Genomic DNA, 21909 nt, shown 5'->3' on the forward strand with positions numbered 1-21909 from the left:
TGCAGGGCATATATTATATTTATTATTCATAACACATTTTCATTAATCATGACCTTCCTGATGCCAACCAATGCATATTAATCATGTTATTTAATGCCAGTTTTTGGTTTGTGGATGACCGTAGAGAAGTATTGAATCTAAACAAGCAGGAATGTATGGGATATAGACTGAAGTTATTCCATTCAGAGACAGAGAGATTCCTGAGACTTGAAATGGTTGAAATGTATTCAATAGTGTATGTCATTTTTGTCAATATAACTATCATGTACTGTGTTTCTATACCTGATACCTCTTTGTACAAAAGTATTGACATTTTGTACTGTTGATGATAACTGAAATCCTCAATGTATTGACTTGTATTTCCATTAAAAAGGTTACAAATTCTGACAATTGTCTTTGTCTTAAAGGTATTATGACATTATTTATAACATCATTTTAATTTAAATAAATTAAATCACTACTGGAACTCTAGCATCCCTATAATGGCACGACAATTTGTCAATAGCAGTCCCAATGCGATGTGTTGTAAGCTTGTAGATTGGCTATTTTTGGGGGAAAGAGATTTGGTATAGAGGGAAATATTATAGGATCTAATATAGACTATACTGCCCTGGGGTACCCCGGACGGTCAACCAGGTATTGCCAGTGTTTATCAACCTTTTTGGGTCAGTTCCCCCTATACAATATACAGGTCCCTTGTTGTCCCTTGTTGTTGTGTTTGAGCACGAAATGTGCTCAGCTGATTGGCTGAGCACAGAATGTGATGTATGATGATGTATGACGATAAGAGCGCCCCTCACTTCACACGGGTGTGTGTTTCTTTTATTGTGTATTATGATGTTTATATAATTTAGAAAACTCATCAAATTCCAAATATCAGATTGACAAAAAGTGATGTCAGTATCATGTTCAGTATGAAGTTAGTATCATAGCATTAGAGCTCTTGCCCCCCCCCACCAAGAGCACCTCAGCCCTCCCCTTTAAAAAACATTGCTCCCCCCCCCCCCAAAAAAAACCTTCTCTGTACGCCCAGCACGCACCCTTTGAGAAACACTAACACAGGATTTAAATCACTAGTCTAACTTAATAAGATAAGAAGATCCGTTTCTTTCTACATTGCATTCTCTCTGCACCACTCTTACATGGTCAACCTTTTTTTATATATATAACTATTTTGGGGCATTTTGCCTTTTATTGATAGATGTTACAGTAGTTAGACAGGAAAGGGGTAGAGAGATGGGGGGAAGACACACAGCAAAGGTCATCGGGATCAGGACTCGAACCCACGACACGCTGTCAGGCTGGATTACCAGCCTAGGTGCCTGGACCGCTCGGCCGGCCCAGGCCATGGTCAACCTTTTTAGAGAAGATGTTACACAAACACCAGCACGTTTCCCCATAACTTTATTGGTACAGTAAATTGAAAAATGTAAAATAGTAACTGGTAACACTAGGAACAGAAATGCAAATGCATTAAACAGGGTGTGATGCCATCTGCTGGCCCCTGTGACAACTTCTACAGAAATAAAACCACCAAACCCTACCATAGGATATGTTATGTTATGTATGCTAGTTTCACCTTCAAAGAAACCGAATGCTTTTATGGTAACAGTAGTAGTAGTAATAATAATAATAGCAGCCTAATGATAATAATAAGCTGGGTTAACCACTTTAGCCCTATATACTTCATTGTAAGACGATTAGCAAAAATAGACATTAGGGTGGGGGCAACATTGTTTTTATATTCACCTATAATGACAATGACATGGCCAAATAGGGATACCATGAGGGTTAAAGTGGTAAAGTGTAATGCAAGCCAATTAAAAGCATGAAACTCACAGCACTGTGCTCCAAAACGCCTTTGAATTTCCCTATCTTCAACCTATTTGTGATGCTCTATTGACCTAACTGCCCTTCATCTGGTCAGGGTGAGCCTGAGAGCAAAGCAAACACGCCCTTGAAAGAATTTGGTTCTGCACATGTCTTAGGCACACTCACAGACATTATGAAATAAATGAGCAAATCACACAACAGAAAAATGCTTCTCTCTGTCTTCCTCCTACACAGGAAACAAAAACACACTTTTACTACGGCTTTGTGGAACTGATAGAATCGGGTCTATTATTATTATATTATCCAAATAATATGTTTTCATATAGCTGTAAATATCGTTTTACCCTGTACAACACAGCATTTGATCACAAACTTTTATATTTACTATTTGAAAAGATTGACACATCCTCTTACAAAATTGTTAGTTAGGCCTACACAACACTGAAACAACTTATAGTACCTTTTAAAGGACAATATGTAATACTTTCACAGAATGGGTCCTCTATATTTTGGAGATATTAGATTGAGGTAAACAGACCTTGAATATCATATCTGTATATACCCATAGCCTTATTCTTTCATGACAACAATGAGAAAATAGCATTTGATCAACACATGACTTTTTGGTGAACAAAATGGTAGTCTCCCTGGGATTCTTTTACAAGTGGAGGGAGGGAGTTGGTTGAAAACACAGCTGCTGCTGGCTGCCAGCCTCCAGTGTCTCCTCATCAACTGCAAATTGTACATCATCCGACCGCAGCAACCGTGTTGGGTGGACGAATGTAGTCCATGTACTGTACATGACACATTGAGTTCCTTAAGCAGTGAGGGTGCTTGTAGCTGGCAGCAAGGTGCCTTGTTCAGCAGGTGGTGCCACTTTAGCTGCATTGATTGGTCAGCCTGTCATACAGTATATTCTCAAGGAAAGATAATGCAGCTAACAATGCAGTTCAAGCTTATCACCCTCTCAGTGTTTTTATCACTCACCTCACATCAGTATATACAATAGGTCTATAGTGTGTGTGTGTGTGTGTGTGTGTGTGTGTGTGTGTGTGTGTGTGTGTGTGTGTGTGTGTGTGTGTGTGTGTGTGTGTGTGTGTGTGTGTGTGTGTGAAGCCTCGGTAATGTCCATAAATCAGTCGTGAGGGGCCTGCAGATTGCAGGCATGCCCAAGCCAAGAGCTAAGGCATCGGCAAAATTCTGTTCAGTGTCTGCAATAATTGGCAGTCACCATATATGGAGAAGGTGATGCTTTCTGTACCCGTGATCTGTATCCTGAAGCACTTGTTGTAGAGCTTTTTTTCCCCAAGTTTGCACATCCACTATTGTTTGTGTTCAAGAAATGTCTTGTAAAATGTGAATGCAAATAAAGATGTTAAATGTGTGTGTGTGTGTGTGTGTGTGTGTGTGTGTGTGTGTGTGTGTGTGTGTGTGTGTGTGTGTGTGTGTGTGTGTGTGTGTGTGTGTGTGTGTGTGTGTGTGAGCTCTTTTATTGGAAATGAATGAAATCACAGTTGTTAATTGAAAGCCTTTTAAGAGCCCTTGGTTTTTATAATCCATATTCTGCGCTACTGTGCACCACAGCATAACACAAACAGTCGTTCCCACGTTACAGTGAGCACTCATACTCACAGTACCCTTGCTTTGTTGGCACTGTGAATCATGTATTATTTCAGTGCATATGCTGTACTTCAAAGGAAACCAAGTGTTAACAAAGTTCACACAGTGGTAGGTGAATGAAAGACACAAAAGACAAAGACACAACAAAGGTGAATTCATGAGTGGGTGTACTTATTCTGTACAGTGTCACACTACTCTCCAATAACCCTCCTCTCCTCCAGCTGAGGGTCTGTGTGTGCAATTCCATCCACTTTACAATTTTACTGCTGCATCAGTGCACCATGATTTACAGGGCCACTGAATGGTTTCTGGTACGGAAGGTCACCAATTTGACCCTCGGCACACCTAGTCAACATGTTGAAGTGTCCCTGAGCGAACTCAGAAGTGAACACCCCCCCCACACACACACACACACACACACACACACTTCCTTTGCTCACAGCCCAGTTCAGTACGGTAATATTTACCAAATACGTGTAATACTGGTCCACTTTCTGATGGGAATAACATTATTACATACATGGGGCAATACACATAACCAAAAGGTTCTCGATTCCCCATGTGCATCTTAGGCCCAATATGGAGGCAGCAAAGTCCAACGAAATACCTCTTACTTTGTGTGGTTGCATATAGAATCTACCTACACTCACTGTAACCTGGAAATGAACATTGCCTCTCCTCACCATTCAGTGTTCCACGTTAAGGCTTAATTTATACTTTGCCGCATGGCCATGCCATCCAAAATGCCTAATTCTTGAGGGACGCCATCGTGCGACGAAGTGCGACAGAGCCCTAACCTACAGCACCGGCCCTCTTGCCTCTAGACATCGGTGCTGACGCTGTGGGTGACCACCTCCCTCATGGTGACGGAGCGGATGAGGTTGAGCTTCTGGTAGAAGCTGGCCATGTCCGTCGGCAGGTCCAGCTCCTGCTGCTGAACAGTCCTGTAGCTGATCCTGCGGCCGCCATTGCACAGTCTCTCCGCCGGGTGCTGCAGGTAGTACGGCCACGAGTGTCGGGCGCACGAGGGGCAGAAGGTGTGGGACCTCTGCATCCCGTGGTGGACCAGCGGAGGTGGGGGCGGAGGAGGGGAGTAGCCAGCAGGCCCGTTGGCCTCCGTGAGGAAAGTGGGTGGGTAGGTGTCGGACTCGTCGCTGTAGCGCTCAGGCAAGGGGGGCGACGGAGCCATGGGCGGTGGCATGGTTGGAGCCAGTGGCAGGGGGCAGCGGGACGGTGACATGGTGGGGAGCGCTGGTTCCGCCTCCTCCCCCTTCTCAGACTCCTCCCTCTTACAGCAGTAATACTGTTGGTAATGGAAAGGTGGGGGGGGGGGCGGCATATAGGAAATATGATACGAGCAAAACTGTACATTGATTGTTTCAAGGTCAGTCATACTGAAGCTTGCTGAGACAATATGAGGGGTATGTCTTTGTGTTTTAGAAGCCGACCTTGACAGTTACCAGGCACATTATTTCATCATCATCAACATTGTCTGATTCCCCAGTATTCCCAAATAATCTGTGTTTGTCTGGAAGAGGTGTAGCAAACAGGTATGACATACCTGCAATCTACATAAGCACAGCACAGCTACAATGGTCAGTAGGATGACTGTAGCCAGAATTCCACCTGCGATAACCACGGTACCGGCTGACATTCGAATGCCTCTCCATCAACAGTCTGCAGAGAGAGAGAGAGAGAGAGAGAGAGACCGGGGGCAGGAGACAGGAGGAGAGAAGGGATCCGAGGAAGAAGAATAAATCAGGGTGACTTGAAGAAGAGGAAAGATTGGAGGTATTGAGATATTGAGAGATATATTGAGACATATGATTCATGAACGTTATTGAAGTCTGGTGCCTCTTAAAGCCCAAACCACATCAAAGGGTCGAGACGGGAAGAGACGGTTTTAGCGTTAGTCCCAGCGGTGTGATATGTCCTGTTGCACATCGACCCAAGTCGACTCAAGTGATTCAACTGGTTCAATTCAATGGCCCCAACCACACCAAATGGTCGCAAGGACTTGCATGGCCCCACACACACACACACACACACACACACACACACACACACACACACACACACACACACACACACACACACACACACACACACACACACACACACACACACACACACACACACACACACACACACACACACACACACACACACACACACACACACACACACACACACACACACACACACACACACACACACACACACACACACACACACACACACACGGCGGCAGAAACCATGCAAAGCACCAACCAGCAATAAAGTCAGAGTATAGTATATATTGTCTATTTATATTGTCTATACACATTCATGAATCCACTTGCTGATCGGCTGTCAGTATTGAGCAATTTTTTATAGGGGTTTCTTGTGACCTTACCATTAACATCCTATGGCAGGCAAAATTGTCAAAAATGTCAAACTTTCCTTATGCTTTAAGTAGCATGTGACATGTCAAACTAGGGGGTTTTCATGATTCTGAATCCATTCCAAGCATTAGTTTTGCACTCCTTGGGCTAAAAACGGCCAAATTAATGTGATGAGGTCAGCACATTGGGCACATTTGGGCAAGTGGCTATGGCTGTTTTTAGCCCAAGGAGTGTATTTTGTGCAAACATAATGCTTGGAATGGATTCAGAATCATGAAAAAACCCTAGTTTGACATGTCACATGCTACTTAAAGCAAAGGTTTGACATTTTGGTGGTGGATTCATGAATGTATGACATATAGACAATATTTTAGGCCAATAAAAAAGACTATACCAATGAGACGGATGTTTAGTTGGAGGATGCAGACTAGAACAGTGGCTCTCAACGTCTGGTCAGCAGTCCAAATGGATGCTTACGAGACTAACAAAAGGAACCAAAAGGACCTTCATGGGTCCATTTGGTTCCATTTGCACACCCTCAGAGTTAAATAAGCAGTGAGGATTTTACAGTGTAGATTGGAGTTCCAGTTTAGTTCAGTTATTCTCAACCTATTTAATTACAAGGATACCCAGTTTGATATGCATCAGGCCACGGATACTATTTATTTGTTCTCTGGGACCCCAATCTACACTGTAATACACTCCAATCTACACTGTAAAACACTCAGTGATCATCTACATCTAGCCCTGAAGGTTTACTCTCAGAGTTGCACACACACCATCTTGGTCCCTGTATACCAATGTTGAGAAACAGTGGACTAAACCATATTCAAATTCCACGTCCATAATTATGCTGTCTCATTTCATCTCCATGCTGTGTGAGCCTGACGAGGGGGCTCACATGGTAGAGAACAGAAGTGCATGTCACATTGCAGGACCATCACGCAATAATACATGCAAAGTTGTACAGCTGAGCAAGGCATTCTGCCCAAAATAGCCAATGGCTGTGACAGGGAAAGGCTCTCTGTGAATTTCAACAATCCACCCCGTGAGATGTTATAGCACTATACCTGGATTCTCAGAACATGATCGTGTTTCTGAGAAAGGGTGAGACAAAGGCAGAAAGAGAACAAAGCGATAAAGTGACAAAGATGACAATGTGCACAAGATGAATTCATTTCTATCGTGATTCATGAGAAACCGTACATTCAAAATGTAATGATAGTATGAATTGTTACAGTAGCCGTGTGTGTGTGTGTGTGTGTGTGTGTGCGCGTGCGTGCTTGTGTATATGTGTGCATGTGTGTGTGTGTGTGTGTGTGTGTGTATGTGTGTGTGTGTGTGTGTGTGTGTGTGTGTGTGTGTGTGTGTGTGTGTGTGTGTGTGTATGTGTGTGTGTGTGTGTGTGCATGGCGTGCGTGCGTGCGTGCGTGCGTGCGTGCGTGCGTGCGTGCGTGCGTGCGTGCGTGCGTGCGTGCGTGCATGTGTGCGTGCGTGCGTGCGTGTGCTCGTGTGTGTGCGTGTGTGCACGTGTGTTTGGTGATGTGCTATAGGGTCACATGCCTCTTCACCTCCAATCCTGCAATGCTATCCATCATATCAAATTATAAAGCCAAACTAAAGCAAACGCACAGGCAGGAATGAAATGTCACAGCCCTATAGGGAGAACCAAACCGTGCACATCACCTCAATGACAAAAACTTGGGGAGATGTTCTTCTTAATTTCATTTTAAATACGACAACATTGCTTGGGCAATAGAAGCATAAGCATTGGCAATCTTAAAAAAATCTTACCAGGACATAACAGAAACGTGTCTGTCTGTCTCTCAGATGTGAATCTATACTATCACAAGCTGACGCTCAGTCAAAGGCCCTGTCGTAATCAGCACCTTAAGCATCCAACACATCACGATAGCGTTTTGTATTGTTTCCATGGTGACGATGACAGGGACATCACTATCCCGGGTCCATGGAGTCATTTACACGCTATACACAGTCATCGTCTGCGGCCAGTCAGCATCATTTAGCCACACAAATCACCATGAGACATGAGACACACACTCAGAGGTCAATGTCCTCAGATGAGGGCATGTCGATAAAGAGAGAACGTTAACGCATGCATTCTTAACCACGTTCTGTGCCTCTAAGCAAAGTTGTATGAAATGTTATATATTTTTTAAATGTCCAGTTCAGTCTGTTCTGTAAATTATTGCCTATGGTGTAGACACACGCGCACGCACGCACGCACGTACGTACGTACGCACGCACGCACGCACGCACACACACACACACACACACACACACACACACACACACACACACACACACACTGTAGTGATGAAGTACAACGGCATATTTGTGGTCCACATTGAAATACAATAAAAGTCATTACAATGGGCTACTAGGATAACACAAGCTCCAGACAGACAAACACACATGTACTCCTATAAGGTCCAGGGTCCAGGCTCAACAGAAAGGGAGGTAACAGGCTAACATAACGGCTCACACTACTCAGATTTCAGGCGTGCATGCGGAGGCTTTATAAATCAGCACCATGGACAGCTGCTCATTTAGCCGAGAATGCAATTTCAGCGAAGATATTGATAGACCCCATGCAGTGACAGAATTTAAAGACATGTAACTATAAATTAGATCAGATTAGTTATTTTCCGACACAATTCCCCCTATACTATATCCATATTCTATACACGTTTGGCTATGCGCGTTAAAGTGTTGGCAAGCACACGTGGAGACAACTGTAACTTAAGACAGCAACAAAAGGCAATTTCTCACAAAATGGCATGATCTTCTTACCTATAACAAGTATTTGAATAGTCCCATCACTACAGCTCCTGTGCATGGGGCAGTCGTGTGGCAGCGTGCCTGCATGTGGAAGTGGGGATCAATCGGAAGGTAGAGTTGCATGTGGGGGAAGGCTAACGCGGGGAGAGGAACATCACATGTATCCTCCTGATTCCTGAATCAATAACAAAAAGATTATTCAAAGCTGCGGGTTGTCTTCATTCGCGCGTCAGCAAGAGACGTATAGCCTGATATTTGCAATCACATCTCGTTCCAAAGCTGCGCGCCGTTCCACAGCTGCAATAAGTTTCAAAACGCCATTGATAGCCAAACGTTTGTGGAAAAGACAAAAAGTTGGGGCGCCGACAGGAAACTCGGCAATTGTGCTTTATGTCAACTTGTCCGCGACTTTCATTTTCCAGAGTAGGCCTATATCCTGCCTACTAGCCTACTGTCTTTGTGATATATTACCGAGACAAAAGCGATGGCAGTTACTAAATCCACGAAAATGTCGCCTGCGTTCCGTCCAGGTTTCCCTTTCATTGCCTAACAAAAAAAACTTGAGGGCACTAGATCCAAACTGATAGCAAAACAAAGAGGACTGGCTGGCACTTTCGGTTGTAATTAATTGGTGGAATGTTCCGAGCACCGCATTCATCCGGTCCCATCATCAGCGACAGCGTTGCAGCGGAGCGCAGCCTGTGCCCACAGACAGCAGCATCGGCGCGCGCATTCATTTCCATTGATGTGCATGTGGGCATGTGGCCATGCGTCAAAACAACGCGGTGTGCCTTGCTTGGTTAACCTTGATGCACTTTCAACCGGGGGCGCGGGCACGGTCGGGTGACCTAACCTTCATCACAGGGTGACTACTATATGTGTCTGTGTTAGCCTACTTGCCGCACACAGTGTCACGCCTGTCGTCCTGCAGGCCAAAGCAGTTCTGGAAATTAAATAAACCTTTTAATTGGGTTTTCTTGACTATAGCCTGTGATATGGGCCTCGGTTTGCCAGCCTCATTATTTGATATTTGAGAGATTTATTTGTAACATCTAAGGTTATTACACTTCTGACTACTGACCCCTGTCCCATTTTACTCTGTTCTCTTCATCATAATAATGACCAGTTGCACCAAGGCAATATAGTTTGAGGCAAAAAAGGAGATTTTTTTTTAAGGCATGCATTATTTAAAGGTTAAAGGAGGTTGAGATTCCACTGTATTGTAGAGACAAGGGTTTGTAATATTGATGAGAGGAGATGCAGAGGTTATTTCCTCCTGCTGTGTCTTCCATTCAAGGCCACTTCCACTATATTCAGCCAGTCCCTCAGGAACCTCTCAGTTTGAAGATGCAGCCCAAAGCTGGACTCACTATGACACTGCATGCCTATACAGTATACTGCAGGACCAGGAACTAAGCAGTGTTCTGCATGTCTCCTGCCTCTGATAACACATTTATTTAACAATTGTATTATTAACCCATTTAGACCTGAGGACGCATCTGTGTCATATTATAGCTTTTAAGTGAGTGCTGACATAACGTTTGACGACTGCAACTCAAAAACATTTGGACAATTTGATCTGATGAGTTGTCAAGACTCTATTTTTCGACCAGCACACCAGTGCCACAAAAGCCTTATGGGTAGCCTATCACTTTCTCTTTGCCAGATAGTGTTGCAAGTTAAGGCTAGCGTCATGTCCAGGGGGTGTACTTGTACCTCATGATAAGCTGCCTCACGCTACAGAAACAGGAGATAGGCCCCATGGGCCTCATGGCTCGGCAAGGCTATACTTACTTTTACTTAAGGCAATTAAGAATCAAAATGTGTAAATGGGTTCTGCTCCTGAACAGAATCAAACTGTCATTTCATTGATAGTCTATTCATCATTCATCATCCTCCAGTAGTCTATAATTCTGAAGCCTTGTTCAAATAAAGTTGATTAATGGATGGGTTTTACATGAGACAATAGCTTAGTCACAGAGTTGTCGAGGCCAGTGGATCCAGTGCCTAGATAGACCATGGTAGAAGTATAGATTCATGACAGACTGGCTGGAAATAGGGAAGAGGATTCACTTCAGGATCATAGACAAATAGAAGTGAAACATTTGACGAACACTGAAGGGACAGACAGCTATGTTATACACAGTATAGGCTACGTGTGAGAAACCAATACATGACATTTTGCAGAGTTTGGCCAATAATAAAGTTCAATGCCAGTCCAGGAGTGTGTGGTGGGAGTGGCTGGGAGAGAGACAAACAGACAGACACAGAGAAACAGTGAAAGACAAAGAGACAGAAACAGTTAAAGAAAAGGGAGAGAGATAGAGACAGACCACGTTTGAAAATAATTCAGTCTCAAGGAGTACTTTCCAAATTCCAAAAAGTATATTCTATGCCTGATCTTAACTGAGCAGTTCCCCCACCTTTCTATTCATGTCCATTCTCAACTGTCATTACACACCAATTAGCCTCACAGACCCAGGCGTTTTGTATTCACATTCCAATAGACCCTGACTTCACACTTTCACACAACCTTTTAGACCTCCCATTTGCCTACCCCTCCTCTCATTAGCCATTCTTTCTGCTCCTCGTATAATACATTTTTAATCAACTTTTTACCCCAAGAAGGGTATTATATTGTTCTTTAATTCCTCTTTTATTTATTGAGCCTAAATTTAAAATGGACCTTTTTGCTATTTTTATGGAATTGTTTAAACCCTGTAGCACTTTGTGAATTGTGATTTGCAAAAATGTAAAGTGTGTATATTATTATAAATATCCTATGGTCAGTTCAATAACATTGGCACAGACTGTTCAATATTAGACTAACACGGTCCCAACATTGATTCCCACTCAAAGGAGTGTTGGTCTTGTACATCTGGCAAGGTCAGATACTGCAGTAGGTTAAGCATATTATCTGCTCCATTGTACAAGGTACAATGTAGCAGATGTATGAATTAGTTCAAATTCCTTTAATCATTGAATTACTCATGGAATCAGACTCCATGAATGTATTTATTTGAATGTCATTTCACAATATAGAAAAGCTGTACATGATATTTAGTTTTAGTGATTGTAACAGGATCCATCCATCCATCTGTCGGTCTCTATCTGCCTTCTGTCATTGCTTTCTTTGCTAATGAGTAAGTTTTTCCTTCTGTCAGAGGGCTTGATCCAGGCACATTCCTGTCGCTCCAGTAAAGTATGCATGACTGCGCTCACTGACTGGGAGCGAAAAGGCGAGACACCCAAGGCACAAAGAAGGCGCGGAATTCTTAATGTGACATGACATGATACCTATTTCCCCTCCTGCTTTGTATCTTTATACTGACAAATCCCCTTTTTTAAAATGCTGCGTTCACAAGAAGCCGTCGGAAACGTTGATGCTGCTATGATTCATGTCACTATATGGTAGGTTTCTTGACAAATGTATACTGTACTCAGTGTTTACTTCTAACTCACTTTGAGCTTGGATTCACTGCAAACAGCTTCTGTCTTGAAAAGACAGAAGCTGTTATTCTTCTCAAAACAAGGAAAAATAATAATAAAAACAGCCAGGTTGATATAATTTTGACTCTTTCCAATCAAAATCTATATAAGAAGACTAAACCCCAATCAGACACAAGTAAGATGATCACTACATTTCTTCACATATTTTCAGAAATATATTTTTCAGTCTGTAACCGTTGTTTAAATGACGGTGGGTTTCTTTCCCATAATTATAGCAATAACCATTTATGCATGATCCATCATGAGAGATAGCTGTAGAAAAACAGGAGCTCAATATGCCTTGATAGACCACTGTGCTATCTGGCCAGGGTGACTATTGATTTGCTGTGCTGCAGTGCTGAGGCGGTGGACACTAGGGAGCTATAAAACTTCCCTTGGCCCTTCGGTATGGCCCATTTGATCACTCAGGCCAAATGAAGGGAGGCTCAACATCTCCATATGGGCCAACTTGAATCTAAAAGACAAGTGATCAGCTCTGCTACCGATACTGACAGTCCTGTCAAGCTTCCAGTCCTATTTAAAGTATCAATATAGTGAAAAAGAGCTAGATTTGAGAGGATGAAAAGATTTTTGTGCAAAAAGTGACTTTCCCACCATTAGGGAAATAGTTTTCCTGCTTTTACCAAAAGACACATTGTTTGAAAAGAGAAGGAAAATGTGGTGATTCGTATTGTATTGTAATGTGAGGGAACCTGCAGGTTTGCCTCTCCCCGTTTGCTCACACCGGCAGTGACAATTAAGTATCAAAGCATCAACTACGAAACGGATCTCTACGGTACCGTAACTTCCACAGAACAACTCTGGGCCACCTTTATAGCCATCTGATATATTATAAATAGGAATTATGAGAAATGTGGATTGTGATGCAATGTAGCCTACTATTTGTTTTGTCATAGTCATCTTCTCAGCAAAGGTCTTTCTGCTCATTTATTGTATGTGAAAAGGCCAAGATGAGTCGTTTGGCTTTCAGCTTCTTTTTGAGTCTGCTCTGACAAACTGGCCTGGATGCTAGTTTCCCTAGATCAGACCGCAGTTCATCTTGAACTGCCAAGTCATAGGAGCAAGTTTGTTCAATGTAATCCTTCTCTGCCCTCATACTGTCAGCGTCAGCGTTCCTTAAGCAATACCTTTGATGACGAGTGCAACTGTTGAGGAAATTCAGGAATGCCTTACAAAATATGATATACACATGAACCACATCTTTCCCATTTGTGAATTAGGACCTCAACGTTTGGCATGGCTGATATCCTCCAGGAATAAGACACAAGGTGTATTTTATTTAATCTTCTCTATAATGTTTGAGAGTGCCTGTGCTCTGCTCTGAGCAAAGTTCTAAGGGAGTGAGGTTTTGGCCCATGGCAGTCTTATTATGGTTTCAACTGAGTACCCAAATTGTCTGACAGTGAGAGGTCAAATAACTGGCTAGACATCCACACTGGTGTAAAGACCCTTCAGTGTTGTGCAGAGGGAACAAGGCTTAGCCTGAAATCCACTGAAAGTGCTGCGGGCGAGAGAAATGTGATTTTAGCCTGATCCAGCACATTAGCCCATTGCGTCTGTTCTCCACTGCGCCTCAGTACTGCCCTGCCCGACGAAAACCCCCAATGTTTATAAAATATATAGAGTTAGCCTCATGTTACGGCGAGTGATGTCAGTGGGCATGGGAGGCTGCCACTTAGCACCCTCTTCCTGCGTCATGGTTGAGTCTGGATATGAGAGGTCAGAGTCTGGATTCATTCAAACATCACTCTGTTCACTAATGTTGGGGAAACCAGGACTCTCGTTCAGACAAAACAGAGGAAATGACCTGCCTTCCACTTGTCCTCAAAGACTGAGGTACGAGCTCCTGTTCTTGCTCTTTTTGTTTGTTTCCAGTAAGTATTTCACAGCAACATTCTGTTCATTTGAATCTAAAGGTGTAACATTTGACTCTTCTGCTAAACATTTACACTCTCAGAGTTAAATTAATTAACACTCATTATTATTTTGCAGTGCTCTAAAATATTGATACAATTCTGTCACTGGCCTTTCTCTGTTCTCCCCTTGGTAATTTAATATTTTAAAGTTTTAAAGTTTTAAAGTCAAACTCCTCCATTGGTTACATTCAGTAACTTACAGTAGGCTACAGTATGTGCCCTCTGTCTTAATTGATTGCACTCACTGTCAGGTCACACTAGTCATTCAAGTTATATATATATATATATATATATATATATATATATATATGTGCACTTGCAGTATGGGCAACTCAAAAGCAAACTCCACATGCCCCAACATTTTATTTACCTGCCATATTGTCAACCCCTTACCCCTGTGTCGGATCGGTGGTTAGACTGGCATATTCGCCGATACCGATATGACCCGATATGAAAAATAAGGGCCGATACCGACACTTTTTCGATACCGATACAGTATCGGGACATCTCTAATCACAATATACAACAACATAAAAACAATAATAAAATCAACATTTAAAAACAGAACAGTCAAATATTAAATCGTGGTCACAAACCGAGATTATGATTGGTCATCATAGTAAACAGAGAAAATATATGTTTTTACTATAGTCTTACAGAGTTGGGCAGTTGGTTCCAAAGGTAAGGAGAATGATGGCTGATTTTTCATTTATTCTATGGACAGTAAGGTAACGGAGGCCCTCTGTTCATTAGACTCCGGAGGGAAGACGAGGTGCTCCCTCCAATGGCTCCCGGTCACTGCCCACACAGAGTACAAAACTCTGATGCTGGCATTCAAAACAACCAAAGGTATGGCACCCTCATATCTTTCAAGTCTGATCAGACCCTACAGATCAGCCGACGCAGGGAAGCTGAAAGTACATTCGATAAAAACAACGGGACAATGCTCCACACGTCCCAAACTCTTCTCCCTTCTATCTCCAAAACTATGGAATGCACTTCCCATTGCAATCAGAACTGCAGACTCACTCCCAATCTTCCGCCGTAGTCTGAAAACCCATCTCTTTAGACTCCATCTTAGCCTGTAGCACTTGCCATAGCACTTGCCCTAGCCTCGACGACCTTACAGGCGTATGTATAGGCTCAACTTATGTAACTTAGATAGCTTTTTATGTAGACATAGCACTCTATAGTCAGTGTATACGCATAGTTTCATTATATAGATACTAACACTCTTAGGTTCTTAGCTTGATTCTGATTGACTCAGAATCAATTCTGAGTCAATCAGATTCATGATTCATGATGACTATTTTTATGCATGTGATGTATTACCATGTTGTTGTTCTTGCTTACGCTCTGGATTAAGTGCGTCTGCTAAATGCCTAAATTGTAAACTGTAAAAGGTATGGTGGCACTAGCCCAAGTACGCCCACGACTGCATGGCTTTGTTCAGCTCAAACCAAGTGGTCAAGTTTGCAGACGACACCACAGTCATAGGCTTGATCACGAACAATGATGAAACAGCCTACAGGAGAGAAGTGGAGAACCTAGCACAATGGTGCCAGGAGAACACCCTGGCTCTCAACGTTGACAAAACTAAAGAGCTGATCTTCGACTACAGGAGGCCTCCCAGAAATTCCTGGGGGTGCACATCACCGAGGACCTCAACTGGGCAGTGCAGACAGAGCAGGATGATGAAGAAAGCACAACAATGCCTATTCTTTCTCAGACAACTGATGAAAGCTGACATGGGTCCAAAAGTTCTAAGAGCTTTCTACAGAGGCATCACAGAGAGCATCCGGACTGCAAGAATAGACTGGAAAAAAGTGTCTTTCCCCGAACAATAAGATACATAAACAAACTGACAAGAGCCAGAGCGAAAGAAGGGCAAAGGAAAACGCTAGCCCCCCCTCTCCCTCACACGTTTGTCCTCTTCTTGCACCATTATGCTAGAATTGCACCTTTCATAACTACATTTGTTGTAAATATGGCTGACCTAAATGTGCTACTACAGGGAAAACATGCACATCTACATATGATACATTTACTCTTTATTATCATTAAATTGCTTCAATTGTTTTTTTCAACACACAACAAAACATACATACTTACATACATACACCACTAGACTACACATACATAAAATGCATACAATACATTAAGAACACCTTGAAAAAGAAAAAGACTGAAATACAGGACCAAAACAGACACACAAGGAAATAAAATAAAATAAAAATAAAAGTATAAAGGTAATAAGATCACATCGCATCGTTATCAAACAGATTGTCACTTGCTATACAGGAATAGTTCAGCTATTAAACCACCATCCTACACCTGAATATCCTCAGCCAGGAATACCTTGTTTAAAATAGTCCAATAATGGCTGCCAGACCCTATAGAATTTCTGGTCGGAGCCCCTGGTGGAATATTTGAGCTTCTCACGTTTTAGGTGTGCCATCACACCCAGCATCGATGTGATAGGGGAATGGCTGATTTCCAATTGAACAGAATAAGGCGTCGGGCCAATAGGGAGGAGAAGGCTATAGCGTCAGATTGGACGACAGATACCGTCATTTCACCAGGGGTCACTCCAAACACAGCAACGAAGGGGTTAGGGCTGATCTCTTTGTCACAGATGTAAGAGAAGATCTCAAAAACAGAAAGACAAAATTGTGATAATGATGGGCATGACCAGAACATATGGTAGAGACTATAGTGGCTATCTACATCTGGATAAATCTCAGCAAGTCTGGAGAGCTCTTGGAGAAGTGTAACCTATGAAGCACTTTGAACTGAAGTAGCCCATGTCTGATGCAGACAGAAGATGAATGAATTATTTTAATTGCCATTTGCCAAGAATTGTCAGGGATCCCACTGTGGGCGACTGTGGCTCAAGAGGTAGAGCAGGTCGTCCAATGATCCATGGGTCGGCGGTTCGAATCCCGGCTCCTCCTGTCTACATGTCGCAGTGTCCTTGGGCAAGACACTGAACCCCAAATTGCTCCCGATGTGCTGGTTGGTACCTTGCATGGCTTCTGCCGCAATCGGTGTATGAATGTGTGTGTGAATGGGTGAATGTAATGCACAATCTATGTAAAGCGCCTTGGATAAAGGCGCTATATAAATGCACCATTTACCATTTATATTGTTACACCATGACTCCCTAATACGATCCAGAGATGGGGATGCCATCTCTTGAATATCGCTATATAACATGCTCACCATCCCCTTCTGATGTCGGTCGGTCTCCCTCCAGCCACTCGTCAAGCCACTTATCCGCTCGAAGTAGAGGGAACGAAGCAACATATTTCTTAACAAAACCCTGTGCTTGTAAGTACCTGAAAGAATGTGAGCGAGGAATGTCATATTCATCTATCAACTGTTCAAAGGACATAAACCACCCTTCTTTAAACATATCCTTCAGCGCTTTAACCCCTTCCTGGTCCATAATTGGAATGCTGTATCCATAAGTGAAGGTGGAAAAAGACTCCCATTAGACACTAATGGGAGACAAGATGAGGCTTCTTTATATTTAAAGTGTGTCCTAAACTGTGCCCATATACGGAGTGAGCCACTCACCAAAGGGTTATTTGTAAGGCGTAGGTGTAAGTGGAGCACAAATCAATGAGGATAGTGACACGGGGTGAGCGTTGTTTTTGTTCCATGTCAACCCATACCATTCCCCCTCCCCCATATAACGCAGCCATCCAATACGTCAACTTATAAATGTTTGCCACCCAATAGTATTGTATAGGAAATTTGGAAGTGCTAATCATCCATCCTCCTTCTGCCTTTCTAAGAATGCCCTTCTAATACGTGGGGTGGTCTTGTTCAAGATAAAGGCTGAGATGGATTTGTCTAGCTCTTTGAAGGAGGATTTGGGGATAAAAACAGGCACAGTTTGAAATAAAAATAGGAAGGGATAATTGTCATCTTAACTGAGTTAACCCTGCCGATAGAGGCAATGTTGACCAACGAGCAAGGTTCTGTTTAGCCTTTTCCAGGGCTGGTTTAAAGTTTGACTTTGAGAAGTCCCCATATTTACGCGTCACAGTCACTACCAGATATGTGAAAGAGTCAGAAACTACCTTCAGTGGATACGACCCGAACAACATCTTCCAAGCTAACTCGTTAGCAGGGAATAACAAACACTTAGAGAGGTTGATTTTGTAGCCAGAGAACCTGCCAAATGTTGAGATAATATCTAATGCTTTCGGAATGGAAACATAAGGATCAGATAAATCTAAGGTCTATTTTCTCTCGCCTTGGCTTTCACGCCCACTTGCTGTAGTAGCGACCTATGGTCCTGATTGGCTGCCTCGTCTCTTGCTGTAGTAGCGACCTATGGTCCTGATTGGCTGCCTCGTCTCTAGGCAACCACACACTTTTGGCCTCTAGCTGACCTCTAGGCCAATGGAACATAGCATTGCAGCCAGCAACAACAACCCATCGTCTATGGACATGACACGCTAAAATCTGGGAAAACCGCGGTAAAAACCCCCACAGAAACATTAATTTTGCATCAGACCTCATCCAACGTTATAAACAATAAAATCCATGCTGCCATGTTGCCTCAGAATTCTTTAGGGGAACTACTTTGAGCATAACAGTGCAGTGCAGCTAAACAGTCTGCCGTGAGCAGACCTACATGAGCAGACCTGCTGATTTAATGGGAAACAGTTTAACACATTTGAGTCTCAGTCACTGTACCCGCGGACTCTATTCTATCCTTTTTTGCTGTTTGATGTTATATGCTGCTGCATTGTCTAAAGGAAGTCAAACAATGTACCTGTACACAAGATGTAGCAATAAAGTACAACCTTGAATCTTGGTTGAAGTGTGTGAGAACGAACTGTACATGTACGCCGACGGCGACAACTCAACCCTCTAACCATCTGGGGAGACCAATGGAAGACCACCTTCCAACCATTGGTTTCCAAGTTTATGACACTCAAGAAAGACGATTCCATCCCAGCTGGACCTCCAATTCAATGGGCACCGCACCAGCTGACCACCACAAATGAGCTTGACATAACAGAATATGTTTATGGCTCTAGCAGTGATTCTCAACCCGTTTAATTTCAAGGACCCCCAGTTTGACATGCATTAGTCTACGGACCACCATTTAATTGCATTTCTATCGCTGACCCCGATTATATTGTAAAATAAATGTTAATTTAACTCTGAGAGTGTACAAATGGACACTGTTCCAAACTATCATTTAGGTGGGGACCCACTGGAACTGCCTCAAGGACACCTGGGGGTCCCCGGGCCCCACTATGGGAACCACTGAAGTAGACCATCTTGGTCTACTTGACAATATTCAGAGGAAGGCCCTCAAAATAATTGGAGTTGACAAGGACACTGCCAGTACACAACTCTATATCACCAGCCTTAGCCACAGAAGACACGCTGCTGCCGCTACAGTCCTGTACAAAATGCACACCCCCACTGCCCTAGGCCACTGTAGGCCAGGGACCTCCAGGACATGCTCCCTCCAACATACGTCAGACGGGGAAAACCTGCCTATATGCAGACCCTTTCTCCATACTGCTGTTGTGTTTCTATTTGTCTGTTTGATTACTGCGTATTTATTTCTATCACATGATGCTGCTGTAACGCATCAATTTCCCTTCGGGGATTATAAAGTATATCTCATCTCACTCTAATAATGTAATACAACTTAATAGTTGTCATAGCCATGTCAGTGTCGGGGGGGGGGGGGGGGGGGGGGGTCTGGCGTCCCTTTTAGAGGCTTATATGCAAGCCATCAAAACACTAGAATGTCATTTCTGTGTGTGTGTGTGTTTGATTGATTGATTGAAAATTTTATTAACAGTTTGCAGAATTACAGTACATTTCAAGCACAAACTCAATACAAAGGCTGTTAACTGTGAGTGGACGACCCAATTAAGCATTACACTTGTTTACAACAGGGTCCACCATGTTCAATTCATCAAAACATTTAGAGACGTACAAATAGACACTTCTATATAGACAAAGAACAGTACAGGAATTCATCATAATGGAGGTAAAAAGGGAAAAGAAACATATACAGTGAGGGGAAAAAGGGGGGGGGGGGGGCGGTGGGGGGGGATTCAGATTTTACGGGGGCCAGTTTCGAATTGCAGCCATCCGTAGGTGCCCTTTGAGAGCGGTTTTGAAGGAGTCAAGGGATTTGCATGTCTTAATGACTGTTGGTAAGGCGTTCCACATTTTGGTGGCATAGGAGCGAAAAGAATTTAGTCCCTTGTTTGTGCCGAATCTGGGTTGAACATGATTCGTTGCACTCCCTCTGGTGTTGTGGGTGTGGACTTCGTTAACATTAAGGAAGTATCTACACAGGTACATGGGTATCTTGGTGGAGTATCGAATCTTGTGGACCAGACCCATTGCAAGATGCTGTACTCGCCGACCCTAAGCCATGCCAGTCATGTCAGTGTGTGTGTGTGTGTGTGTGTGTGTGTGTGTGTGTGTGTGTGTGTGTGTGTGTGTGTGTGTGTGTGTGTGTGTGTGTGTGTGTGTGTGTGTGTGTGTGTGTGTGTGTGTGTGTGTGTGTGTGTGTTCATACTGTATGACAAAGTTGAAATCAAGATTATGAATTTCCAGGTATTTCATTCAGTGGACATTACATAATTGTCAACAAAACAGATATTAGTAATTTTCTAATATAGTATATTGATTTTAGATACATTGTGGCGATCCGACTGAAAACCGCTACAACATTCAAAACGTGATTTTAACAACAAATCTAGGCTTTAGGGTTAGACTTTTGAGTTAGTGTCCCTTAAAAACTGTGTTTTTAGCTTTTTTGGGGGGGGGGGTGGACAAAACCTGCACTGACTCTGACTGGGTTTGTTTGATTCAATTCCCTCAACATCCCTCACCAAAGAGAACAGAACAGACCACCAGTAGGATATGAATAATGAAACAAAATGATTTCTATTTGATGGTCTGGTCTTCTCTGTGTGACCCCACTTTTAGAAAAGCCTTTTCAAAGAAGATTACAGCCTGTATCCATTGAAGCGAATGGGAAAGCATCTCTCTTGGATGTACGAGGATGCTATTATGGGATAGATAGAGACGAGAGCCTATAAGAGCACCTACGTTATGTGCTTTCTCTGCCTCCCTGTCAGTTTGGAATGAAGAGAATCAATAATCCAATGTTAAATTCAACAAGATTCTTTTTCATATTGGTACAGAGACATAAATGTCAAGCCTGATTTATACCTATCAGTCTTAAAAAATAGCCTGTGTTGTGAGCTTCTACATGTTATTTTCGGCATGCAAGTAAACAGAACAGAAAGTGCAAGGGCACACTGCAAGGCCACAAGTATACATGCTGATGTTGTATTGTGCAAGCAAGCTGAACTAAACTGTAAAGCTGATCCTACTTATCCTACTTTACCAGTCTTCCCATTTGTCATGAATATCAGTGTTTTTATATTCTCTCTATTACCGGTATAAAAATCACTGTTTTAATATCGTTTCTGTTTTGTATTGTTTCCATCGTCAATTCCAAGTTACTATATAGATGACGCACCCACGCTCTGGTGCTTATTGTAGAGCCATTTGAGCTGAACACTATATCGAATATGAAAGTTACAGGTGTAGTATACACATTCAGTGACTTCAGGCACACAGTGTGGTGACTGCATACAGAATGCTTGCAGCTACAGAATAGGTTATGAGTTAGTCAATTAAACTTGAAGAATTTTAGACAACTGTTGACAGGCGGGTTGCATTCTGTCTTAATTTAAACCATTGTATCCCAATATGCCACCTAAGCAAAGCTATACACATAATCATTTTTACAAATGAATATCCTTTGTCTAGCATGAAGT

General features: G+C 42.8%; 1 protein-coding gene across 1 annotated transcript; it reads right to left on the bottom strand.

The window, feature by feature from the left end:
* Nucleotides 1-4273: 4273 nt before the first annotated feature.
* Nucleotides 4274-8927, bottom strand: fam163b (family with sequence similarity 163 member B; the record flags this gene model as incomplete). Its single annotated transcript, XM_079515743.1, has 4 exons — nucleotides 8652-8927; nucleotides 6908-6934; nucleotides 5015-5130; nucleotides 4274-4756 (listed from the first exon to the last, which is right to left on the bottom strand). Exons 3-4 carry the CDS (start codon nucleotides 5105-5107, stop codon nucleotides 4274-4276), a joined length of 576 nt encoding a protein of 191 aa, XP_079371869.1. The 5' UTR covers nucleotides 5108-5130; nucleotides 6908-6934; nucleotides 8652-8927.
* Between the last annotated feature and the right edge of the window lie 12982 nt (nucleotides 8928-21909).

The sequence above is a fragment of the Electrona antarctica genome (genome assembly GCF_951216825.1).
Source record: "Electrona antarctica genome assembly, chromosome: 12".
Classification (NCBI taxonomy): domain Eukaryota; kingdom Metazoa; phylum Chordata; class Actinopteri; order Myctophiformes; family Myctophidae; genus Electrona; species Electrona antarctica.